Raw genomic sequence first — 24,956 nt, forward strand, 5'->3', positions numbered from 1 at the left:
AAAACAGCTGCCATTAAGCCTCTATTGAAAAAGAGGACACTGGATGCTATCTATATTGAACAACTATAGACCTGCATCAAATCTGCATTTTATAACCAATATCATTGAGAAGGTTGTCTTCAATCAACTCTGCAATTTTGTGAACTCAAGCAGTCTCTTAGACACATTTTAGGATTCCGACCTCATCACAGTTCTAAAACGGCTCTGATAAAATTTTTAAATGATATAGGTCTGAATACTGATCTGGATAAAATAACAGTTCTGGTTCTATTAGATCTCAGTGCAGCATTTGACCCTGTGGATCATAGAACACTTCTAGACAGGCTGGAAAATTGTGTAGGACTCTCCAGGACAGTCATTAATTGGTTCAGATGGCCGGAGTTACTTTATCACCATTGGCAATCATGAATCTGATAGGGTGGCTATGACATGCAGAGTTCCCCGGGGATCAGTTCTCGGAGCACTTCGGTTCAATCTCTATGTGCTACCTCTGGGCCAAATTCTACAGAACAACATTAACTACCATAGCTATGCAGATGATACTCAAATATATATGGCTCTCGAACCATATGACAACAGCTCAATAGACTCACTGTGTCACTGTATAGACCACATAAATACCTAGATGAACCAAAGTTGTCTACAATCAAACAAAGATAAAACAGAGATTATTGTGTTTGGCAACAACAATAAGATAACTATTATTAGGAAAGAGCTGGATTCTCAGGCCATAAAAACCAGAGACCAAGTGCGTAATCTTGGTGTTCTGACTCAGATCTTATGTTCAACCATCATATCAAAGCGGTCACCAAAACAGCATTTTATCATCTTAAAAATATAGCCAGAATCAAGGACTTGGTGTCCCAAAAAGACCAAGAGAAGCTCATCCATGCTTTTATATCTAGTAGGGTTGACTACTGTAATGGGCTCTTAACTGGACTCCCAAAAAAGACTGTAAAACAGCTGCAGCTCATTCAGAATGCTGCTGCTAGAATTTTAACTAGGACCAAGAGAACAGAGCACATGACTCCGGTTCTTTTCTGGTGCTATCAGAAGAATATTCTCTGTCTAAATGTAACAATCTGCTGATGATGGATAATGCAAGTTATTGTGCTGCTTTTTAGACATTGATGCAGGGTATTATCTCACAAAAGGATTGACGAGTTTATCCAAGTGCTGGAGCGCAAGAATTGAGATACCAGGGTGATGCAGTAAACAGTTTTGGAAACTGTAATTAATAAAGGATGAATATAAAATGCATTACACACCTGCCATCATTTAAAGTGACTCTGGTTAATCACAAATAAAGTTCAGCTGTTCTATTAGGGTTTTCCTGACATTTTCTTAGTTGCATCTCAGAGCAAAAGCGTCAGAGAGCTTCCAAAGCATCAGAGGGATCTCATTCTTGAAAGATATCAGTCAGGAGAAGGGTACAAAAGAATTTCCAAAGCATTAGATACACCATGGAACACAGTGAAGACAGTCATCATCAAGTGGAGAAAATATTGCACAACAGAGACATTACCAAGAACTGGACGTCCCGCCAAACTATGAAAAGCGAGAAGAAAACTGGTCAGGGAGGCTTGCAAGAGGCCTACAGGAACATTAAAGGAACTGCAGGAATTTCTGGCAAGTACTGGCTCTGTGCTACATGTAACAACAATCTCCTGTATTCTTCATATGAATGGGCTATGGGGTAGGTGGCAAGACGGAAGCCTTTTCTTACAAAGAAAAACATTCAAGTCCCCTTCAAAAGCATGTGGGAAAATGTGTTATGGTCTGATGAAACCAAGGTTGAACTTTTTGGCCATAATTCCAAAAGATCTGTTTGGCGCAAAAACAACACTGCATATCACCCAGAGAACACCATACCCCGAGTGAAGCATGGTGGTGGCAGAATCATGCTTTGAGGCTGTTTTTCTTCAGCTGGAACCAGGGCCTTAGTCAGGGTGGAGGGAATTATGAACAGTTCCAAATACCAGGCAATTTTGGCACTAAACTTTCAGGCGTCCGTTATAAAGCTGAAGATAAAGAGGAAGTTCACCTTTCAGCACGACAACGTCCCAAAGCACACATCCAAATCCATAAAAGCATGGCTTCACCAGAATTGACATTTTACAATGGCCCAGCCAGAGCCCAGACCTGAATCCAATTGAACATCTGTGGGGTGATCTGAAGAGAGCTGTGCACAAGAGATGTCCTAGCAATCAGACAGATTTGGAGCGCTTTTGCAAAGAAGAGTGGGCAAATATTGTCACGTCAAGATGTGCCATGCTAATAGACTCCTACTGAAAAAGACTGAGTGCTGTAATAAAATCAAAAGGTGCATCAACAAAGTATTAGTTTAAGGGTGTGCACACTTATTGTTATTGTGAGTTTTTAATTTTTTATTTTTCCCCCTCAAAGATTTCAGTTTGTTTTTTAATTGAATTCTTCACGTTATAGGTCACATTAAAGGTGAAAAAAGTTCTGACATGATTTATCTTTGTCTCATTCTTTTACATCACAAGAACCTGGCATTTTAACAGGGGTGTGTAGACTTTTTATATCCACTGTACAGACATGGCATAAATGTGCCCCTGGAGACAGCCAGGTAAGACATTGATGCAGAGATTTTCTCACAAAGGGACTGATGGGTTCATCCAAGCACTGGACTGCAAGGATTGAGATACCAGGGTGGAGAGTTTCCCAGGAGGGTGGTTAGTGAATTTTAACAATCTGTTTTTATTCTATTGCATTTTTATATATTTTTTTCATTGAAAAGCACATTGAATTGCTTCTATGTATGAATTGTGCTATATAAATAAACATGCTTGCTACTGAGGAGGTAGCTATGGTCCACAACGAGCTCAAAGGTATTACATATATTATAGAACACTCTGAAGACTATCAATAAGACATGTATGCAACGTGGCACAACTAGGACATTTCAAAGATCAGGGTGTGGAGAAAGCTTACCATGGCCTAACAATAAGCCAGCGGCAACCATGAAGGATCTCCAGGAATTTCTATAATGGTATACAGGAGAGCTCAATTATTCAATGGTCTGAGCTGTAGGGTAAAGTGTTAGCATGGAAGCCATTTCTCAAAAAAAATGTTTTATCGAAGCCTGTATACACTATGCAAGAAGACACATTAAGTCTTCCAAGAACATGTTGGAAAATGTGTTATGGTCTGATGACGAATTGTTGGCCTTAACTCCAAAAGGTATATTGATGTAAAGCCAACACATCTCATCAACCAAAGTACACATGACTGCCTGTCAAGCATCATAGTGGCAGCATCATGCTATGGTGCTGGTTCTCTTCAGGGGGACAGGAGCTGTAGTTAGGATAGAGAGGATAATGTCAAATACCAACATATTTTTTGACACATACCCACCTGGAATGGTGCAATCAGTCCCATGACCTCAATCTTGTTTAAAGGTATAAGATTGAGGTTGTATTATTCTTGTATTCTTTTTCTGAGAAATTATCCATTTGTTTTCCCATTATTTCTTTTTATTAAAGGTTAAAAAAAGATCTTGATTTCAGCCTTTATTTGAACCAAAGTTGCCACTTCCATCCATTTTATATTGTCAGGGCTTTTTCATTTTTCAATTGTCCCTGCAACATACTGTAGTGAGATATATGTTTGAAAATCCCAGTACTGATACTCAATACGTAGAATTTTGAGAATTGTGAAAATGTTATCATATTGTACAGGCACAGTAGTACTATGATAATATCATATAGTGTGGACCCTGGCATTTCCCAGCACTAAAATCAGAATAGTTGTTGGTTAATACAGGGAATTCCCACAACAAATCATCCATGCACAAAACATCCCCTCCAGCTTTGTACTCTGAGTGGGGAATTAGGCTTTTTTTAAAACTGCTTGTCTTTGACAGCATTATAGGGAACTTCCTGAGATGTTTATATGTCTCTATTGTAGTTTGTCATAATGATATAGGTCTCCATAAGTGTGTGTTAATTATGTTTGTTTTTTTGGTCTTCATCTTTCTCTCCAGCCAGGTTAGTGGTGGTCAACTTCTCTGAGCCTTTCTTCACATGCCATTGATCTGCCCTGTTGTTTGAACTCATTCCTGAATCGGTGTTACGGCCCAGTGGCAGGTCCAGGGTGGCTCCTAGGTGCCACAACATAATACTGCCAAAAGATGGACACAGAAACCAAGTATAGGAGATTGCAAAAGGGTGGTCTTTACTTTTGTAAATAAGGCAAATGAACAAATGAGGGTGTCAACCACCAGCACTCAAACGAATGGAGAGGGAACGCAGGCAGTGCCGAAGACAAAAAATAAACAAAGACTTCCCATCTAGACAACAAGGGAGCTGACTAACCAAACTGACAGGGGGTGGCACTCACCCTTAACCTAATGCATTTAACAGAAAATCGCCTACGGGATAAGTACAGACCCCAGGGCATCTTACCTGTTTAATCTCCCCAAATAAAACAACAATCATTAATAATCCTAAATTAATAACAATAAATACAAAACAGACACAGGAGATCTGTATACAACCAAGGTTACATAAAATGTAACTATGCAGACTAAAGAAAGATGTGGCAACAATGTCTCCTAAAATCAACAATGAAGCTCCTCTCTGGATGCTTCCAAGGCTGTATTTAAAAAGGTGGTGCAGTAAGCAGCTGACAAGTGGTCGGTAAGTAGATTGGCTAATGAGTAACTGGGAACAAGAGGACAAATAGAGAATGACAGAGGGATGGACCAATCCAGGGGAACCTGATGTGTGAAAGATAGAGGAGAACACAAGACAAGTACACATAATAACATGTGGTAATGTAACAGCCAGTCCTAGCCAAACCTTATTCAGCATGAAGAAATCTAGTTATGGTCACTGAGAAACCTAATACTGATTAATCCTTGTTATTTTGTCATCCTTTATAATGTAATTGATTGCAGTGTAAAAGTAAATTAACGTTGTCTAGATATAATAACCTAAAACAGACTTCAAATTACCTGTTCGTGACAGAAAGAAATGCTTTACAAATGAATGATGCCATGTACCAATTAAACTGTTTGAATGGGTATAGCTTTTTTGATGTAACAGTACAATAAAAATTTCTTTGGACTACAGACCTGGGTCAAATATCTTATTATAATGAATGGTTACAGAGGCTACAACAAAACATGTTAACCTCTCATTATTTCCAATAAAACTGAAGTTTTCATCCAGAAAGTAACTTTAATTGTTAACAAAGGAGGACTCAGTGGAGGAAGTGGTTAGGTAACACTAAAGAGATTTGCCATAATTGTTTACAATTTAATTGTGATATCAAATTCAAAGAATGGAAATATAGAAATAAAAAGCAAAAACATAGTTGACTGCACTGGGCCTTTAAAGAATCTCTGGTAACACCAATCCATCAGAAACCTTCTTCCAGATGAAAATTCCCACCTTGAAAACCAATCATTGGTTTGAAGGCAAAATGAGAGAAAACCACTTCCAGCCAATTAAAAAGCAATGCATCCCCCTCCCAAAGCAACCTGCTGCACACCAATTCAATTTGATTGTGATTAGTGGAAAACCACTTCCAGCCAATTAAAAAGAAATGCATCCCCCTCCCAAAGCAACCTGCTGCACACCAATTCAATTTGATTGTGATTAGTGGTGAGAGACAGGGTCAGGTCACTTACTGAAAAGTGCTTTCAGAGTTTGTCAATTTAATGTGATTATGTGACTAGAGGGCTCTTTAATGATGCAGAGCTCACACATGAATTGACTCATTTTACACATTCACATTTTCTAACACATTTTTAAGGAATAACTTAAAGGCTGACTAAAAGCTTTTTAAGGAATTGCTCAAAACCATTAGAACACTCTCACAGGCAGAAATGTCTGAAGTGTACAAATCTGATTGTCTTCTCAGTACCCTGCATTACAATAAAATAAACTACATTGTACATAATATCCACTTTATTTTGATGAGGTTTAAGGTGCATTATTTTTCACAAAACAAAATATGTAAAAATTGGACATGACAGATTTGGATAGTTAACTGAAACCTAATACAAACAAAGCTGAATTTTCAAAGCCATTTCAGAGACATTTACATGACCAATATAAGGACAAACACCAAGACCTTCATTGTTCTTAACACAAAAACATACTGTAATACTTCCTGCCGAAGAGTTCAGAAATAAAGCTCTTTGCCATTTTGGCCAAGTGAATGCACCTTTAGTGTTTGCTGAATGTTATATAGAATATTTAATGGCAACTATCCTTCACTTGTGGACACTTGGACAACATCTGCTGACACAGGATCATGTTGAGAAATGGAGTTAAGAAAGTTACATTTGACAGATACTCAAGTAGGAATATGATGCCAAGCACACCATTGGTAAATTAGGCACATTACAAAACAAGGATATTGTCACAGATTTTTAAATAAGCTTGGATGCTTAACCTAGAGATGTGTTTATTAAGGTGAAAAAGTTCAGAATGATGAACATTTTATAAAATAACATCTTTTGAATGAACCTGAGGTTCAGAACAGTACAGCTATTATGACTTTGATACTGCCACTGGTCACACCCATTTGCTTGTCAATCAAACTGGACATGAAAGGTCAAGCAACGTACATTTGTAGCACTAAGCAACATTAATGACTGCTATTTGGCCTTCAAGGGGCAGTATAAGGTATTTAGATTAGTGACTGACATAAGACTGCAATGGCTACATAATTGACCTGGTACAATAAACTTAAAATGACCATACCGCTGAAACTGTTACTTCCAATTAGACTATACTAGAGAAATGTGAAGTTGGAAATGAAGCAAGCTCACTAATGTGTTACTGGGTGATGGCTAAAACAAACAAGTAGTTAAAGGTTAATAAATCAACTGCAATAACTGTTCAATTTTATTGTTCTTGCATCAATTTATGATAATGACAAGGATTGCCATTTGTATCACCCAACTATTCTATGATGATTTTAAGTCAAAGTAGGTGCAGAGAGATGTGGTGAGAGATTTTGTCATACTGGAGGAACCAAAATTCAGCATAATATATTTGTCCCAGGTTGTGGGTCCGAGAGCCTACTGCAGATTGCGGTGCTGTGGTTGGCATGGTCCATGACACTTTAAAACGATGCTAATATACAGATCCCGCCCCCAAAGAAATCCGGCCAAATGTGTAAATTACTGTCAAAACCTTGCATAATAAGCCTTACGTAACTGTTTGGAATATTACCAGGTTGATAACCAAATTGTACTTGGTGTTTAGAACATTGCAGATAGAAATGCATTGAACAACCATGACAGCACGGTCTATTCCACCAACATGAGTTGGTATGACACAATACATTTCTATCTTAACATTCATTAACAAATGGGGGGGGGAAACACTCAGGTATAACATTTAACAAATTATAGCAAATAGTTGTGTGTTTGATAGAGGTCTGAAGGTCAGGGGATAACTGTGTTTAGCCTAGATCATAAAAATCAAGAGGAGTAAATGATTAGCATGCCAAAGAGAGACCCATTGATGCCTAATGCATACCTCTATAAAGTCTCCCAAACACAACATGAACTACAATTAAAACAACTGAATCACTGTAATAGCCAAAAATGATGTATTTATATCATTGACATATAATCCCTTGAATGTTTACAATCATACTAGAACACAATGTTGGTGTCTCAGTGCTCAACCGAAGCTTCAGTCCAATCATTTGCTCCATAAGAGGGCCACTGCTTTGCAAATGCCCACATCATTGTGGTTGAAGTAGCAAAGACCGGCAAAGGTGACAGTTGACAACAGGAACAGGCATGCGTTGGCCACCTTGATCTTTGATTCTCCGTGAATGTAGTCTGTTAACACTTGTCCAATCCCCCTGGAGAGAAGACAATACAAGAAATACGCAAGACAGATTAAAACTACAATATTACATCATTAATCCTATTCTCCCACTAATTACTATCCAGATTACAGTGTATATATAAAATATACACTGCTCAAAACAAATTAAGGAAACACTTAAATCACACATCGGGTCTCAATGAAGGAAATATATTACTTTTACTGTACATTGTGTAATTCGTTGAGAACAAAATGACGTAACAGAGGTCAATGGAAACCAAAATCACCAACCGACTGAGGGCTGGATTTTAACTCCCACCAAATAACAAACTAACAATTGAAATCACTGGCTGTTCCAACATGTGTGAATTTCATCAAAGCAACTCATAATGTGACTCAGTAGTGTGTATGGCCCCACGTGCCTGTATGAATTCCAGACAACGTCGGGGCATTCTCCTGATGAGACGGTGGATGGTTTAACTCAGTTTAACTTACTTAGTGTTATACGGAGATGATTCTGTGTTCCCTTAATCTTTTTGAGCAGTGTATTAACAAACAAACCAAAAAAAAACTGTCCAAAATAAGTCTGATTATGAATGGAAAAAGTATCAACTACATGATCAATGCACATTCCATTTCTGGAATGAACATTATACAATCTGGATATAAATGCATTAAATAACATATTTAACTGTCAAAATTGCTTTAACTGCCTTTGGTGGTCTTTGGATTAATTTTTTAAGTAGTAATTTCTTTAAAATAGCTGTGTTTCTGAACAATGTTATGATCTGAGGACTGCATCTTTATCTGTAGTTTTACCATGTGTTTTTTCAGTTTTGTTAGATTTCCATCTGTATTGTCTATTGCTTAAATCAATGTATTATAATTTATTTCAGGATATGGCAAGCGTGACTGAGAATTGTTACAGTTACTGTGTGAGAGTAACTGTTACTTGATAATTGTTTATAATTGTACAGAGAAGTCGCCTAGCATTCCACAGGTAAATTTATTTGTTTTTCAGGCTGGGTTTCTAGCAACACTAGTAGTAGCAGAACATGCAGGAGAGTTTGAAAAGATAATACAGCTGTTAAAGAGGTTCCCAGGCTTCATATCCCCTTGTTTGGGAATCCATCCTATACCAGGGACAGCTCCTGAGTCACAGAGAGGCACCTCTACTGAAGACCATGCAATTAATTGGCTGGCTCTGACTACAAGGACAGTGTGCTCTGTTTCCCAAATCACTCATGAATACAATAGCACCAGGAGCTCAATAACTTGAATAACAGTGTTGTAACTCGACAGACTAACTATGTACCAAGAAAATGCAAAATGTGTCCAACAAAAACTTTGTCAGGAATGCATTTTCTTCTTGCTGCGGCGGCTACAGTTATGCCAGAACAACCCTGGAAAATGAACACAGCAGAAACACTGGAAAGCACAATCAGTCCGAAATAAACTACCGATAAATAGAATTTGCCTATACTCTGCCTTTACTGATTGGTAGTTGATAAATCGGTTCATCCCTAGTTAAAATTAGCAAATTACTCAAACCTTTGAGGCGAGTCTCTCAGTTTCTCCAAAAGGTCTAAATGAGGAACCAGAAAATTAAACCTTTAAATACTACTTGTTAATCTTCGAGAGATAAAAAGGGATACATTTTTCTGCTGATTTTCTGCTGATTTATAGTATAAAGCATCATTTGTATATCGGACTAGGCCTATATAATATGAAGATGGTTAAGCATTTCTTTGCCGTTTCCAGATGTCTAGTACTTAAAATAATCTGAACACAAATTAGCATTAAGGGTATTTCCTTTTAAACAAAATTACGTTTATTTTTTATCCCCCATCTAACACAAATCCTGCTGAAGAGAGATTAGGTTTATTATTTTATAATTCATCCAGAACTCCAGCAAGCTTAATGAATCTGTACTATATACATACTAATTGAGGAACAGCGAATGGGAAAACAATGCGGAGAGCAGGCAGCTTTAACGATAGCTGATGTAGAGTTTGAGGAACACAGACAACTACTGCATCACTACAGCAGTTTTCACAAAGTTTCTGTTGTGGAGAATTATAGGATTTGTGAACTCTGACATAGCATGATCCATTAGTAACAAAGGGAATGCAGTTAGACATCAGGCATTGCTCGACTAAACAAATTCCACATGCACAAGTAGCCTATGGTATGAGGAATTAATGGGAAGAAAGATTGCAGACTAGAAAATGTGCAACGCATGCAATGAAGCCAAATTAAAATGAAGAGCTTTAAGATGAACATACTGTATAGTTACATGCATTGCAGGATTTCAAATCAGAATTGCCTGTAATATGGCACATCCCTGTGCCAAACTCACCTGCTTACACACACTTCACAGAATGGTACACAAGTCTAAAACAGTAAGTAACTGTACATTCAGGTTATGCCGTATTTTAATGTTTAGAAAAGATGTCAACCTACTAAATGACGAGAACTAATGTAAATTATAGTTTCATGTGTGGTAATTGTTGTATTCTGTTATTTAGCCTACTCATCTTGGCATAGATGTCATGTAAAAGTATGATTGAATGTATAAACCCACATGTTGAATGCATGTCAATTGATTTGAGGTTCCCAACTTTATTGCTGGGCCAGATTCTTTTAAATGTTACTAAATTATTTTAATTATTCCACAAATTATAAATGACTGCATGAATTTCAATGTCATACATAATGCTTCAAAGCAAGTGGAGAATTTGAACTGTGACAATACCTCAGACAGTGCAACAATGACTAAAAATGATTTATGAAATGTTGACACATTTTCAATATTTGCCATTGTTCCCATTGAAGCATCATGTTTCAAAACAATTACTAGCTTTACAACTGAATTTGCTAGTTTTTATTAGATGGACATGCTCTGAGGATTTCCAAGTGCCCAAAACAAATACCGAAGGGTTTTAATACTACACATGACTAGGATTTGTACTAAATCCTGCCACTTCCATTTAGTCATTGGTCTAGCAATTGCATATTGACCCAGGGTGACATTTCACTCACCTAAATGCTCTTGTAAATGTAAGCAAAATAAATGCAAAGACACATAGGCTAATTGTTACTTTAGATCTTATTTACAAGAGCAGAAAGGTCATGTACATACATGTGATCGCACTTTTCCATTATTTTCATAATTTAACTTATTTTTTGACAGAAAACTGTAAACCCTATGAAACGTCATACAAATGTTGGGAAAACCGTTTTCTTACCAGTGGCTATGCAGGGTGATGGCAGCAGCCAGCGAGTAGTCAATAGCAGGGCCAGGAATGTAGTAAGCAGCAGGCCCCAAAGCCAGCAGCATTACGCTCACCACACGCTCTCCAGTCCAATGCAGGGAGGCAGCTTTGGACCCAGAGCCAGCTGCAAAAAGGCCAAATATAAAATTATTAAACATACATCCACACGCAGAACTTACCTCTTAAGGGACAGGGGAATAAGATGAATCACTGAATCAAATGCATGCCTTTTATAACCAGTCAGACAAATTGGCCTACTAAAAAAAATATACATCTTTGACATGTTTTTAGAATGTAAAAACAACTAATGTGTATAGGGTACAAATATTTTTTTTGTGTTTTGTCATGAACTTTCCACTTTTTGGCCAAGTCAATCACACAAATTGAATCGAAACTGATTAGACGGCACTTAATGCAGCAGGACACTGATCCCAATCCCACTGCCATAGTAATACAAAAGGTATTAGAGAGCTAAAAAGGGAAAGTTCTTAATTGGCCAAATCAATCACCTGATCTGTATCCATTTGATCATGCCTTTCATGTGTTAAAGACCAGATTAGAATAAAAAGGGGGGAAAAGAACCGGAACCAAAGATGGCTGCAGTACAGGCCTGGTAGAGCCAATGGAAGATAGCCAGCATCTGAGCATGTCTATGGCTCGCTGAATTCAGGTAATCATTGCATGCAAGGGATATGCAACGAAATACTAAACAAGACGTTGTACATAATGTTAACATGTCCAAATACCTATGGCGCTCTAAAATGGGGGGGACTATGTACAAAAGATTAAGTAAATCCTTAGTGGTTTTTGATATGGATGAAACACCATTAAATAAATTAAAGCTTACAGTGTACACAGCTTGTGTGGTGAACTGAAGCAATGTATACTGTTGTGAAGATAACCTTCATAATTCTGAGTGACATTTACTCTCCGCACTGTTCACACCACACCAATATAATGTAGTCTTTAGAATTGGTGAAGGAATGCAACTCTGAATCTCAGATAGTAGGCAGGCTCAAGCAAGCCTTGGTCTTTCCTTAGTCACAGACCTGAATCACAAACCAGAAACAACAACCAATTCTTAATATTTTAAACTAAATCTAATGAATGGTTTAAAAAGAGACAATGCAACTTTGTATGGCCTCAATCAATTGTGTTGGTTGAAAGTTATTTTTATATGTAGCCTGGTCTGTACTTAATTAGACCCCTAACATGGCCACAGTACTCTGGAAGAGTAGGTTTAACTCAAGGATAATAAAATCTCATTATTAACCTTCACGTGCAACAAACTGTAAGAAAATAAATCATACAATATAGAGAAGGGGATCCATGAATCCTAGCGGTCAACTGGTAGGGACGATCTTGGTCCTTTTGCTGTACTCCCAGGGGTCGTAGGAGAAGAGAGCTGCGATGAAACAGAGCTGCAAGAAAATACAACGCCATTGATGATTTGCATCACTCAACATCAATCACTCTACTGTTCAAATAAAAACTGGGTTAAAATGAGACAATGCAACAAACCAAAAGATAAGGCTATACTGTAATACATTTCCACACATGCTTTGTTCCAAAAAGTAAATTAAATAAAAAAGGCAGATGTGGAGTAAACTAAATTCAGTCAGCAAGAATGATCAATGTTCTGGCAAAAAAAATTATGTTCTTCCTTTAAAAGCATGGTCTCGCAATTCATACATTTGAAAATACTGTCTAATAAAAACACTGAATAAACGTTTTGTTGCCCAATCAAATCAAAGGTCATCATATACACACTATTATTTAAGCAAGGATTTTTTTTGTCTGTATTCATTAAACTTGTTTATAAAAAAATAAAAATACAAAAGGTCTGTGTTTACACAAGCAGCTGAACTCAATTCCACAACCAGTATTTTTAAAGATTCAGGCTGTGTTTACATGCTATATTAAAATTTGATTCAGGCCACTAGTGTGCGGGATTGATAGATGAGTTGCCTATATGTAATAATACAAGTGAAAGATTATGTTGAGTGCCTGGTTCTTCACCAGCAAAGCCTAAAACTACAGTAATACTTATGAGTTTAGAATCGACGTGAATAATTATGATGGCAGTCATTGACAAAGAACTCTCGCAATATAGCTGGTTACTTTATTTGGTCGTAGCTGAAAGCATATCCTTGCAATCAACGAACATGTTAAAAATATGTTTCCCCAGGTTGTCTCCCTCTAATGAGTTCAACTTGGTTAAATTAATTACATTTATTTCGCGACCATGGTGGCAGCAGTGAGCTCTTTACAAGAGAACGTCTCATTGAGTGGGACTATGTGCCGAAAATCTGATTGTTAACAGGTCTGTTGGCGAAGGGTACACTAAATTCTACCGCTGGTAAATAAAGTACAGAGATATTTCCTGTATACATACGTTCACGGGAAACTTTTTTTTTTTACGAGTCCGGCTAAAATGTTAGTACATTTATTTTATGTCTACCTATGACAAGTGTGCACCCATATATCATCAATCCGCCAGCCAGGCGTCCGAATAAACAATAAAATTAAACCTATCAGTCCTTGCTCAGAACTTAGGTGAGGTCGAAGCTAGCTAGCAGTTTTCGAGTACAGTAATAACTACTATTTGCGATGGACTTCAATCATTTTAGAAAGGTTTAGAGCCAAATAACATTACATAACTACAATAATGTACATAAACAACTTGCCAATCTTAATTGTAACGGAACATCTAACTAGATGTAGATAGCAACTCACTGCGCATGTACAGTAACACTGAACTTGAACAGCAGAGTTCAGTACAGTAGATTACTAAGTATAACGCTCATTTGACTAAACCAGAAATTATAATAAAAAATACACATTCGTTAAATTACAGGCAAGTACACCTAAACACTTACGTTTGACACCTCTGTGGCAGAGAGAACTTATCCTTACGATGGCCGCCATAACGATCCACTACAAGGTCGTAAGTCTAACCCGGATGTGGTAGCTGATTTGTTGGGGTTTTGTCAACTACGGATGCTATTCGTCTAATACGTAAACTGTAGTTTAATTCAAGCTATGATTAATTGTTTGCTTGTTCTTGGTTTAACAGGTTATTTCCATTTAAACAAATATAAAAATCATACATCAAACCTAAGAGATATTACAACATCTATATGTATATTTAATCTAGCCTATCCTATTATTTAGCTCAAACCTAATGGCGCGTTCAAGATTAACTGGGAAGTCCCTGATTTTTCAGTTTTGCGGATCGCAACAAGATTTTGAGGTATTATATGGATCCAAATAATGGCGAAACTTGCAGAAAAAAGGTTTTTTTGGCAAGTATTTGTAATGCTCCGCTGTCTAGCCAAAACGGGTCCTCGGAAATTGTCATCAAAGTGTCTTGCATTTAAATTTAACAACTAACTGAAGTATAAAAGAAATGTTACTTAAATAAAACACAAATATAAACAACATATATTACACATCCAGTCCAATATGCCAGGTTTAAATTGTTTCTGTTATATGCAGAAGTCCCAGACGGCATCTTTACTTATTCCACTACATTTCTCCCTAAGTCTTGGTGATGGCTGATTGTGAGTCCACTACATCCATCCCTCCCTATTTCTGAGTCATAACCCAGATATAAATCATATTTCCAGTACTCTTTTAACACCGCAATAGCAGGACGATTTGTTTCACTACCCTTCCGTCTTGTTTCTAATCGTAAACCGGTATTTACCAAAATGCTAGACGTTGTGAACGCAAAATCAGCCCACTGCATACGGATAAACCTCGAGGTCACTTTCTCAACTCTCCCAACTATTTTCCCAACAGCAACCAATCATTGGTACTGCAATGGACGGATTCGATTTCAATTCGTCAGAAAAGGCTGATGCTTCAGAGCTTCAAAGAATGATTGCAATTGAGCAACAGAAAGCGCAATTTCAGGCCCAGGTATGTGGCTAAAATCAGAAGCTATGCTAGCATTTGTCTTTGTTACTCCATTGCATTCGACGAACAGAGTCGCGACTATATATCGCAATTATGAAAATTGTGTGTTGAAGTATAACACTTCCCCGAGTTGGTTTGTTGGAAAGGAGAATAAAACACAGGGAGTCAGGGCAATTACCGTAGTTATACGTCCATTTATTACAGAAGCTTCTGGAGACACGTGTCGCCGCACAATGTCTAAGGATCAACATTCAAAACATCATTTTTATACTTCTACTACGCCCAAAAGATAGAGGCGTTAACTTACAAAGTGTGTGCCATTGGCCCAATCCCAGTTTTATTCCTTATAGGATAACTGCAAGTATCCCCTTGCCCCCCTTTCTGGTTTCTGTCTTGTCTGTCCGACTATGTGTGTGTGTCTCTGACCTGTGACCTGTTTCTCACAAAACAGACATACTAAATCTTTCTCTCCCCGGCAACTGCTTAAACAGGGTTTCCTATTCTCCTACTTGCTCCTTCAGTTTCGGTTCATATTACAGACATTTAATATTTTGTTTCATTGGTTACAACAGCTTATAACAGTTCACTAACTTATATAATCAATACATCTACATTGGTTACAACAGCTTATAACAGTTCACTAACTTATACAATCACTACATCTACAATTCCCCCTTTTGATCTCTCCCCAGAGAGATCACCCCTATTCGCCAAGCTCCAGTTCTCCCGGGTCATGCTGCTCCAGTAGAGGCATCAGCATCCCTGATGGCGATCCTGGAGCCTTCTCAATGGCTGTAGAAATCACTCTCATGGCAAGCCCTCTTATGCATGGGATACAACAAAACCCACAAGTAACCATTATAGCACCAAATGTAGAAAGCGATAAAAGAACAGACATTATCAAACCTTTCCACTGGCCGAACATCGAGGTCAGCCATTCCTCCAGCGGATTATCTATCCCAGAATGCTCGTATGCGACCCCTTGACATAGTCCAATTCAATCCCCCAAATTTCCTCAAACAGGTGTCCTCAGGTGGGGTCGCTGACCTCTTCGCTGGGGGAATGAAGACCCGATGCCAACCTGAGAAACCTGTATCAACACACAACACACATATCATTATTCTACCAATTCCCATATACTACTTCATTCTACTATCATCTCCCCAGACCTTTCTCTGTAACCCTGTCATCTTGGTACGAGTGGTATGAGCCACTCGGTGTCCTATACCCCCTTTAGTTACAGTATTTTTCAGTTCTTTCCCCTAAGAGTCTATTCCCCTGGCGCCGTCCTCTGTCTCCTTCACTCGCTCGTAGTCCTGCCGTGTCCTGGGGTCCGCTCCTGGCACCGGTCCGGCTGGTGTTGGTCCTCCTTCCGTCCACGCTGGGGAAAGCTCCTCCTTCCCGGTTTGGATGAGGTCCTTTAGCGACCTTCCTGGCTCCTGCGCTGGTGTACACTGGTTCCAATGGTACCAGGTCTCTCCTTTGTCCCTCAGGCGGACCGCATGACTCGTTCTCTCGACCACCTGATGAGGACCCGTCCACCTTGGCTCCGACCACTTCCGCTTGATGACCTTCAGCAACACCCACTCCGCCTGGGGCAGGTTCTGATCCAGCGGTTGCAGGTCCCTCCGTTCTCCGACTCTGTTGGTGAATTCTGAAACGAGAGCTCGCAATTCATCAAAATACATTCTGTGATCTTTGGGCCACTTTTCCCCTTCCGGGACCGCAGGCCCCGCGGCTGGTCCTGGAAACTGTCTCCCCGTCAGCAACTCGTATGGGGTGAACCCAGTGGTCTGATTTAACGAGCATCGAATCGTCATGAGTGCCAGTGGCAGTGCATCCACCCAGTTCAATTTAGTCTGTGCACATATCTTAGCCAACTTGTTTTTTAAGTTCTGGTTCATCCTTTCTACCTTTCCCTGGGACTGTGGATGGTACACAGTGCCAAAAGCATGTTTTAGGCCCAATAATCTTTCTACCTTCTGTAAATCACTGTTCTTAAAGTGAGTCCCGTTGTCTGACCTAATTTTCTCTGGGAAGCCGTGTCTGGGAATGTACTGGTTCACTAAACACTTGATCACTGTCTGACTGTCCTCCCTTCTTGCTGGCCAGGCTTCTGGCCACCCTGTGAACATGTCCACACACACTAACATGTAGCGGCACCCCCGTACAGTTTCCCCCATATCCGTGTAGTCTATCACTATCTCTTGTCCAGGTCTCGTCGTCATGGGGAACGCCCCCATCTCAGGTTTGATCGTCGGTTTTGGATTGTGGTGTGTGCAGATGGTGCATGTCCTAGTGTAGTTACGTACCATGTCTACCATAAACGGGTTCCTCAACATCTGTGCTGGCCCTACATGGCCCAACCCGTGGGCTTCTGCAAATTTATCTCCCCGCATGGCTGGTGGAAGTATTACTCTACCGTCTGGCCCTCTCCAGAGCCCGCTCGTCTCTGTTGCTCCTCTCTGTTGCCAAATTGTTTTCTCTTGTAGGGAAGCCCCCTTTTGATGTCTCACTAGCTCGTCTCTCTCAGAGCCTTCTCCCCCCTTTTTCTGAAACAGGACCCCGTTCATGACTCATCCTGTTTCAGAAAAATCTAGAAAAAAGGTGTTGTGTAGTCTGGTATGGCCAGATCAGCTGCGGTGGCTAGTTGTTGTTTCAGCAAAATGAACTCCTTGTCGGCCGGGCAAGTCCAATTGAGAGTGGCTTTAAGTTTACGCATTCCCTGCTCCTTAACTAGCGCTCTAAGTGGCTCTGTGAGCCCTGAATAGTTTGGGATGTAATTGCGGCTGTACCCCGTGAGCCCTAGGAATGATAGCATTTCCTGAACAGTAGTGGGTTTAGGATGGTGGAGGCTGGTTATGCGGTGAGCTGGGGAATGCCCCGCTCCCTTCTGCGAGATTACTCTGCCCAGAAAGGAGACCTGCGTCCTTACCAGCTGTAGCTTTTCTTTTGACACCTTCAACCCTTTCTCAGCCAGTCTGGTGAGGACCGTCATTGTAGCTTGGATGCAGGCGGCCACCGTCAGGGCCGTCAGCAGCAGGTCGTCTACGTACTGGACCAAAGTTACCCCTGTCGGCAGGCAGCATCACTGCAGCGCTTCTCTCCGTACCTGGTTGAATATGACAGGGGAAAGCGCGAACCCCTGTGGTAGTCTTGTGTACCTCCATTGCCGACCCCTATGTGTGAAAGAAAAAATATCACGAAGTTCCTCTGCTAGTGGGAGACAGAAAAAACATTAGCCAGGTCAATGCAGGTGAACCATTTTTACATCTTACAGCTGTGTGAGTACCATACGTTTGGCGCCTGAGGGAGTGTCCAATCAGTGCATTCGACCGCCCTTTTAACCATGGGCCCCAGGTCTTTTGCTTGGTGTTTAGGATGCAGTGCCAGTGACACATGTGGGAAGGACTCCTCCGCCATCATGTACCACTGATCCTGCTCCTCTGTCAACTGTACATCTGCCGCTACCCCTTCAGGGCCTACATATATGAATTTAGACCCGACCTGCCACGTGTCCCCACACACTACATCCCCAAACCCCTCTCTATACACCTCATCGCCCTGCCGATCATAAAATAGGGTTACATGTGGGGGGTCTGGCGGAGGAAAGTACGGCTCGAGGAGGGAGATCCACGGCCTCCACTTGAAGTCGATGTCCCGTCTGGTAACGTGACAGTTAGTCCATCTGGAGAACACAAGATATTAGCCCCCAGTTTTATCAACAAGTCTCTCCCCAATAAGTTCACTGGTGTGTTTGCTGACACCACATACGGATGGCTGAGGGCCTGTTTACCCAGTATCGTTTTAAGAGGAAATGTCACTGGCAAAGTCTGTCCCACTCCTTCAAACCCCACAACTTCCACTGTCTTGGAGGATAGTAGTCCTGTGACGGGAGGGGCGGTGATGGTGGAAAAAGTGGCCCCTGTGTCAACCAGAAAGGAGAAGTCCTTCCCGTCGACATTCAGGGACAGCATAGGGTCTGCCCTTCCCCCGCTGTCCCCTCCCCCCCCTGTAGACCGTCACACCTGGTCCCACCCTCCCTCATAAGAGAGTGGGTATTGTCCAGGTGCGCTAGGTGGTGGGACGGCGTGTGGGTTGGGAACTGGAGCTGCCCCTTGGTTTGGGTATCCTCTGCCCCCTGCAGTGTTCTGTGGGCAGTTTCTGGACCAGTGGTTCGGGTCACCACACGTAAAGCAGACTCCGTACTGGACTTGGGCTCCTGGAGCCCCTCTGCCTCTACCCCGCCCCCTCCCCCTACCATAACCTCCCCTCCCTGATTGGTAGGGCGCGGTGAATGCCCCCCGGCCACCGTGAGGTTGGGGTGCCCATGTGGGAACAGGGTATAAATCGGGTGTGTCAGGTTCTCCTGAGCCTAGAGCTGCCATCTGTCTGTGTTTCTTTTTCCCTTCATTGAGCCTCCCTTTGGCTTCACCCAGCTGTAAGCGCAACAGGTTCTCTTTCAGTCCCTGTATCTGTTTGTCTTTCTCTGTCTCCTCATCTTTTGCCCTCTGTAAATGATGTACTATGTGTCTTTCCCATACGTGTGATTCACTACCCGGCAAGTCAGGATTTGCCATCATTGCCTCTTTTATTTTCTCTGGAGGTCCCTCTAAGACCGCCCTTCTAAACCACTCCTGCTGCAGACCCCCCTTCCCCGGGTGGTGCCCTGTGTGTTTGGCCCATGTGTCCTTACATGCTTCTAGATACTGTCTAGGGTGTTGCTCTTTTTCCCAAGGTAACTTGGGCATCGGGGCCCCAGCGGGCAAGGGAAATCGTTCCCTCAGGGCCGTGGCTATGCGCCCGACCACCTGACTGAAAGGAGTGTCGTCAGGGCTCCGCCTAGTGGCGGCCCCTTTTTCTATCTCAGTCATAGCCTGGGCGGACATGGCTCGGGCGACTACTGCCCTCCAGTCCCCCAGTGCCAACATTTGACCAGCTGTGAGTTTATCTAATTGTGACAACCATAGTCCACCTCCCTCTCCCATCGGGGGTAATTTATCTACCAGTGCCAGTACGTGTCCCAGCTCCAATGGTTTATATCGCGGTTCTCCGCCTCCCACTCTAAAGAGAGGCAGCTGAAACCCAGCACAACCAGCTTCCCCTGCTTGTGACCGCGTATACATTTTATTTTGAGTCTTTTGAATTGATTCTACTGTGTCATGGTGTAGTTTATGTTCTGGTGGGGGCGTACGCGGCAGAGGGTATACATCTACGTCTCCCTTACTCCCGTCTCCACTACTGTCTGTGTCGGGGTCTTCGTCTGAGTCAGTCCATCTCCCTACTGCTTTGCCCGTGAGTACCACCCGTCCTCTATGTGAATTCCCTTTTTTCTGCCTAATTCTGGTCCTTCTTACTGTGTCACTATCGTCCGACCCTGACCTTGAGTCCTCACCTAACCTGCCTTTAGTACGGCCTGATCTTTTCTTTATGGCCCCAGTAATCTCCTCTTGTTTATTCTTTCCTAGTCGTCTCCCCTTCTCGCTCCTCTTTCTCTGCCCTTGCCTTGAACGGTTTCACCTCCCCCTCAGTGTCTGTCTCGCTCTCTGACTCCGCCTTCCTACTTAATTTTCTCTTATCTTGCTTTCCTGTGAATTGAGTTATGGGCTTGCTGTTCTGTGTGTCTAAAGACAATATCCCACTCTCTAAACATAACGCTGGATATAATGGTACACGGTACCATGCACCACCAGGTCATCTTCATATGCTAGGGGTTCTATCTCTCCTCCCTTTTTCTCCTTAATTTTCTGTCCCTTTTTCTCTTTGTTCACATGGTCTACGCCCTGACACCACACTGCTAATTTACACCATTCTTTTCTGTGCTTTTCCCATTCCTTCTCCTTTTCTCTATATCTCCCTCTCTTGACCAAATTGGCTGTTTCCTTCTTGTCTCTAACTCTATCTCGATTTTTGGAACACTCCTTCTCCTTATTCCACAAAATAACATGTAATGGTCTCCTTTCCTCCATCCTTAATCCTGCCTCACTCACCACTTGTCGCAATTTCTCTTCTATCCCTTCTTTTTCTTTCTGAATTGGGTCCATCCTGCCTACAACAGTCATTACATTTGCCACCTGTATCCCCAATTGTTTCCACTTCCCCGTGCCTGGACACCGCCCATCGTCATCAACTTCTCTCACACTCCCCGTCCATTTCAACCTGACTTACGTTACCGGAACTCAGAATAATTAACAAATGATTAACGGGTACCTGACCCAACACTTTTTGGGACTTGAACCCAGTTTTCTTATACAGAATTTGGGGAGCTCTAAAACTCCCCGGGACTCCAACCCAGATACAGAATTTGGGGAGTTCTAAACCTCCCCGGGACTCTAACCCAGATACAGAATTTGGGGAGTTCTAAAACTCCCCGGGACTCTAACCCAGATACAGAATTTGGGGAGTTATAAAACTCCCCGGGACTCTAACCCAGATACAGAATTTGGGGAGTTATAAAACTCCCCGGGACTCTAACCCAGACACAGAATTTGGGGAGTTATAAAACTCCCCGGGACTCTAACCCAGATACAGAATTTGGGGAGTTATAAAACTCCCCGGGACTCTAACCCAATACAGAATTTGGGGAGTTATAAAACTCCCCGGGACTCTAACCCAGATACAGAATTTGGGGAGTTATAAAACTCCCCGGGACTCTAACCCAGATACAGAATTTGGGGAGTTATAAAACTCCCCGGGACTCTAACCCAATACAGAATTTGGGGAGTTCTAAACCTCCCCGGGACCCTAACCCAGATACAGAATTTGGGGAGTTATAAAACTCCCCGGGACTCTAACCCAATACAGAATTTGGGGAGTTCTAAACCTCCCCGGGACTCTAACCCAGATACAGAATTTGGGGAGTTATAAAACTCCCCGGGACTCTAACCCAATACAGAATTTGGGGAGTTATAAAACTCCCCGGGACTCTAACCCAGATACAGAATTTGGGGAGTTATAAAACTCCCCGGGACTCTAACCCAGATACAGAATTTGGGGAGTTATAAAACTCCCCGGGACTCTAACCCAATACAGAATTTGGGGAGTTCTAAACCTCCCCGGGACTCTAACCCAATACAGAATTTGGGGAGTTCTAAACCTCCCCGGGACTCTAACCCAGATACAGAATTTGGGGAGTTATAAAACTCCCCGGGACTCTAACCCAGATACAGAATTTGGGGAGTTATAAAACTCCCCGGGACTCTAACCCAGATACAGAATTTGGGGAGTTCTAAAACTCCCCGGGACTCTAACCCAGATGAACCTTTACACACAATAAGTACTTCGAGGTGCCCCTAAGTCCTCGGGACTCTAACCCGACTGGTTGCCGAGACTCTAACTCGCAACTCTCCACCGTCCCCGTCGGGAAGTGGCGTAGGGTAGTCAACCCTAGAACGATTAACGGGCCTCTAACCCGACTTAGAGTGAGACTCTAACTCACACACCGGTAGCGGGCCTCTAACCCGACTTACAGTGAGACTCTAACTCACACACCGGTAACGGGCCTCTAACCCGACTTATAGTGAGACTCTAACTCACAGACCGTTCCCCTGACCCCCTGAATTTAAACCAGTCTCCCAATACGTTTTCCACAGGTTCAAAATTTAGTTCATAGCCAATATGCAGATTTAGATATAACAGGCTCTGCTTACCTTTATCATGAGCCGGCTCGGAACCTGTGAATCTCGCGTAGGTTGTCTGGACAAGATCGAATTCCTTCTCCTCTTTCCAATCCCGGACGAGCCCCCAAATTGTTGAAGTATAACACTTCCCCGAGTTGGTTTGTTGGAAAGGAGAATAAAACACAGGGAGTCAGGGCAATTACCGTAGTTATACGTCCATTTATTACAGAAGCTTCTGGAGACACGTGTCGCCGCACAATGTCTAAGGATCAACATTCAAAACATCATTTTTATACTTCTACTACGCCCAAAAGATAGAGGCGTTAACTTACAAAGTGTGTGCCATTGGCCCAATCCCAGTTTTATTCCTTATAGGATAACTGCAAGTATCCCCTTGCCCCCCTTTCTGGTTTCTGTCTTGTCTGTCCGACTATGTGTGTGTGTCTCTGACCTGTGACCTGTTTCTCACAAAACAGACATACTAAATCTTTCTCTCCCCGGCAACTGCTTAAACAGGGTTTCCTATTCTCCTACTTGCTCCTTCAGTTTCGGTTCATATTACAGACATTTAATATTTTGTTTCATTGGTTACAACAGCTTATAACAGTTCACTAACTTATATAATCAATACATCTACATTGGTTACAACAGCTTATAACAGTTCACTAACTTATACAATCACTACATCTACATGTGATATTTCTGTTTTGAGGCCCTCACATGGAAGTTGACTTAACATTTTCTAATTTGAAGGTGCATAACTTCACGGAGGTCTGCTGGGACAAATGCATGGACGGGGGGCCAAGTTCGAAACTGGATTCACGGACGGAGATTTGCCTCGTGAACTGTGTTGACCGCTTCATTGACACGACCTTGTCTATAACTAACCGGTTTACGCAAATGGTGCAGAAGGGTGCCCATTGATGGGAGCTGGACTATGTGAACGTGATCTGGTCTAAATGTTTTATTTTGTAACAGAACTGTGCATTGTGTTTGTGTGCCCGTGTGAAATCCATAATAATAGCACGACAAAATGCTGATAATGCCATAGTAGGATGCAACAGTAATATGATTTAAGAATTGGCCCTGCGTCGGATGTATGCTATTTCTACTGTAATTTACATCAGTGTTCCTCAAACCCGCCAGTCCACTGATCAGTGGCATATCCCTCATAAAGGAATAGGCTACCCCTGGTTGCATAGATTTTTTTCTCCATAAAACCAGTTATGCAAGTACCTGTTGGTGTCCACTATTTAGTGGTTGGCAAATACAGTACTGAGTGCTTTCTATTTCACTTATACAGATTTAACAGTTTTAGCAATTAACCGTAAGGTCAGGTCGGTTTCACTCTATGACACTTACAAGCTGTGTTGGACATGTCTAAAGGGGCTGTAGCAAAACCGCTTTTCAGAACAATGCATGCCTTTTTTTTGTAGTAAACTATTATTATAATTTTTTATAAATTATGATATTTACAGTGCTGTGAACATGTATTTGTCTGTGTAGGAACTGGGTGTATTCTTAGTTTTTACATAGAGGGACTAGGAATGTTCTTTCAATATGTATATGATATAACTGTCCCTATTTCTTGGGGCTTGGCATTGTGTGTTTAGGCGTACATATATCTATTCCTCTGTTTTCACAGACACAGATGAGGTGCTAGACAGACCATCCTGGAACATTTCTTTATAACACCAATTACCCCAAGGTCAACTGTTAGATGGTGGGAATCAGCAGAGAGAGAGAGTAACTTGCACCAGTAAAAGCTGTCATTATAACATCTGGAGACATGTACTATGACTGTTGAATAAACATTGAAGAAGCCTCTAATCCTGATTAATTCTTTCACCAATACAATACAAATCTACATGAACAGCTATTAGCCTGTTGGCTAAAAGTATGTAGATCTAACATCTGCTTTCTGAATGCTATATGACTTGCAATGTTGGAATACAGAAATACATAATGTAATCTTACTACATGGCTAATAACATACCATAAAGCAATTATTAGCCACACTTAGGTTAGGGTTTTCAATTGCTGCTAGTTTACATTGTTATGTATATTTTTGCTTCATATGTTTCTTAATTCTTACTGCATAGATGGCGTGTGCCATGCCAGAATAATTTCATTGTTCAGAATGTGCATTTGATAAATATAATGGCTTTGACTGTGACTTTGACACTATATCAACACTTTTCAACACTGACTACAGTCATTCCATCTTTGGTTCTGGGCCAGTGTCTAAAATTATTTATTAGTGGCTTATGTGTACCTTAAATAAAGTTTAAATGTAATGTGGCACCCAATGTTTACTA

The 24,956-nt window shown here is 41.3% G+C and overlaps 2 protein-coding genes across 2 annotated transcripts; one reads left to right on the forward strand and one right to left on the reverse strand.

Moving 5' to 3' along the window:
• Positions 1-5,921: 5,921 nt before the first annotated feature.
• sdhdb (succinate dehydrogenase complex, subunit D, integral membrane protein b) lies at positions 5,922-14,090 on the reverse strand. The gene is made up of 4 exons (XM_010893676.4): positions 13,978-14,090; positions 12,409-12,519; positions 11,072-11,222; positions 5,922-7,857 (listed from the first exon to the last, which is right to left on the reverse strand). Exons 1-4 carry the CDS (start codon positions 14,024-14,026, stop codon positions 7,692-7,694), a joined length of 477 nt encoding a protein of 158 aa, XP_010891978.1. The 5' UTR covers positions 14,027-14,090; the 3' UTR covers positions 5,922-7,691.
• Positions 14,091-14,810: 720 nt separating this feature from the next.
• On the forward strand, positions 14,811-24,468 carry timm8b (translocase of inner mitochondrial membrane 8 homolog B (yeast)). The gene is made up of 2 exons (XM_010893678.4): positions 14,811-15,022; positions 23,392-24,468. Exons 1-2 carry the CDS (start codon positions 14,924-14,926, stop codon positions 23,560-23,562), a joined length of 270 nt encoding a protein of 89 aa, XP_010891980.1. The 5' UTR covers positions 14,811-14,923; the 3' UTR covers positions 23,563-24,468.
• The last annotated feature ends 488 nt before the right edge of the window (positions 24,469-24,956 follow it).

Source organism: Esox lucius, chromosome 1, assembly GCF_011004845.1.
Source record: "Esox lucius isolate fEsoLuc1 chromosome 1, fEsoLuc1.pri, whole genome shotgun sequence".
NCBI lineage: Eukaryota > Metazoa > Chordata > Actinopteri > Esociformes > Esocidae > Esox > Esox lucius.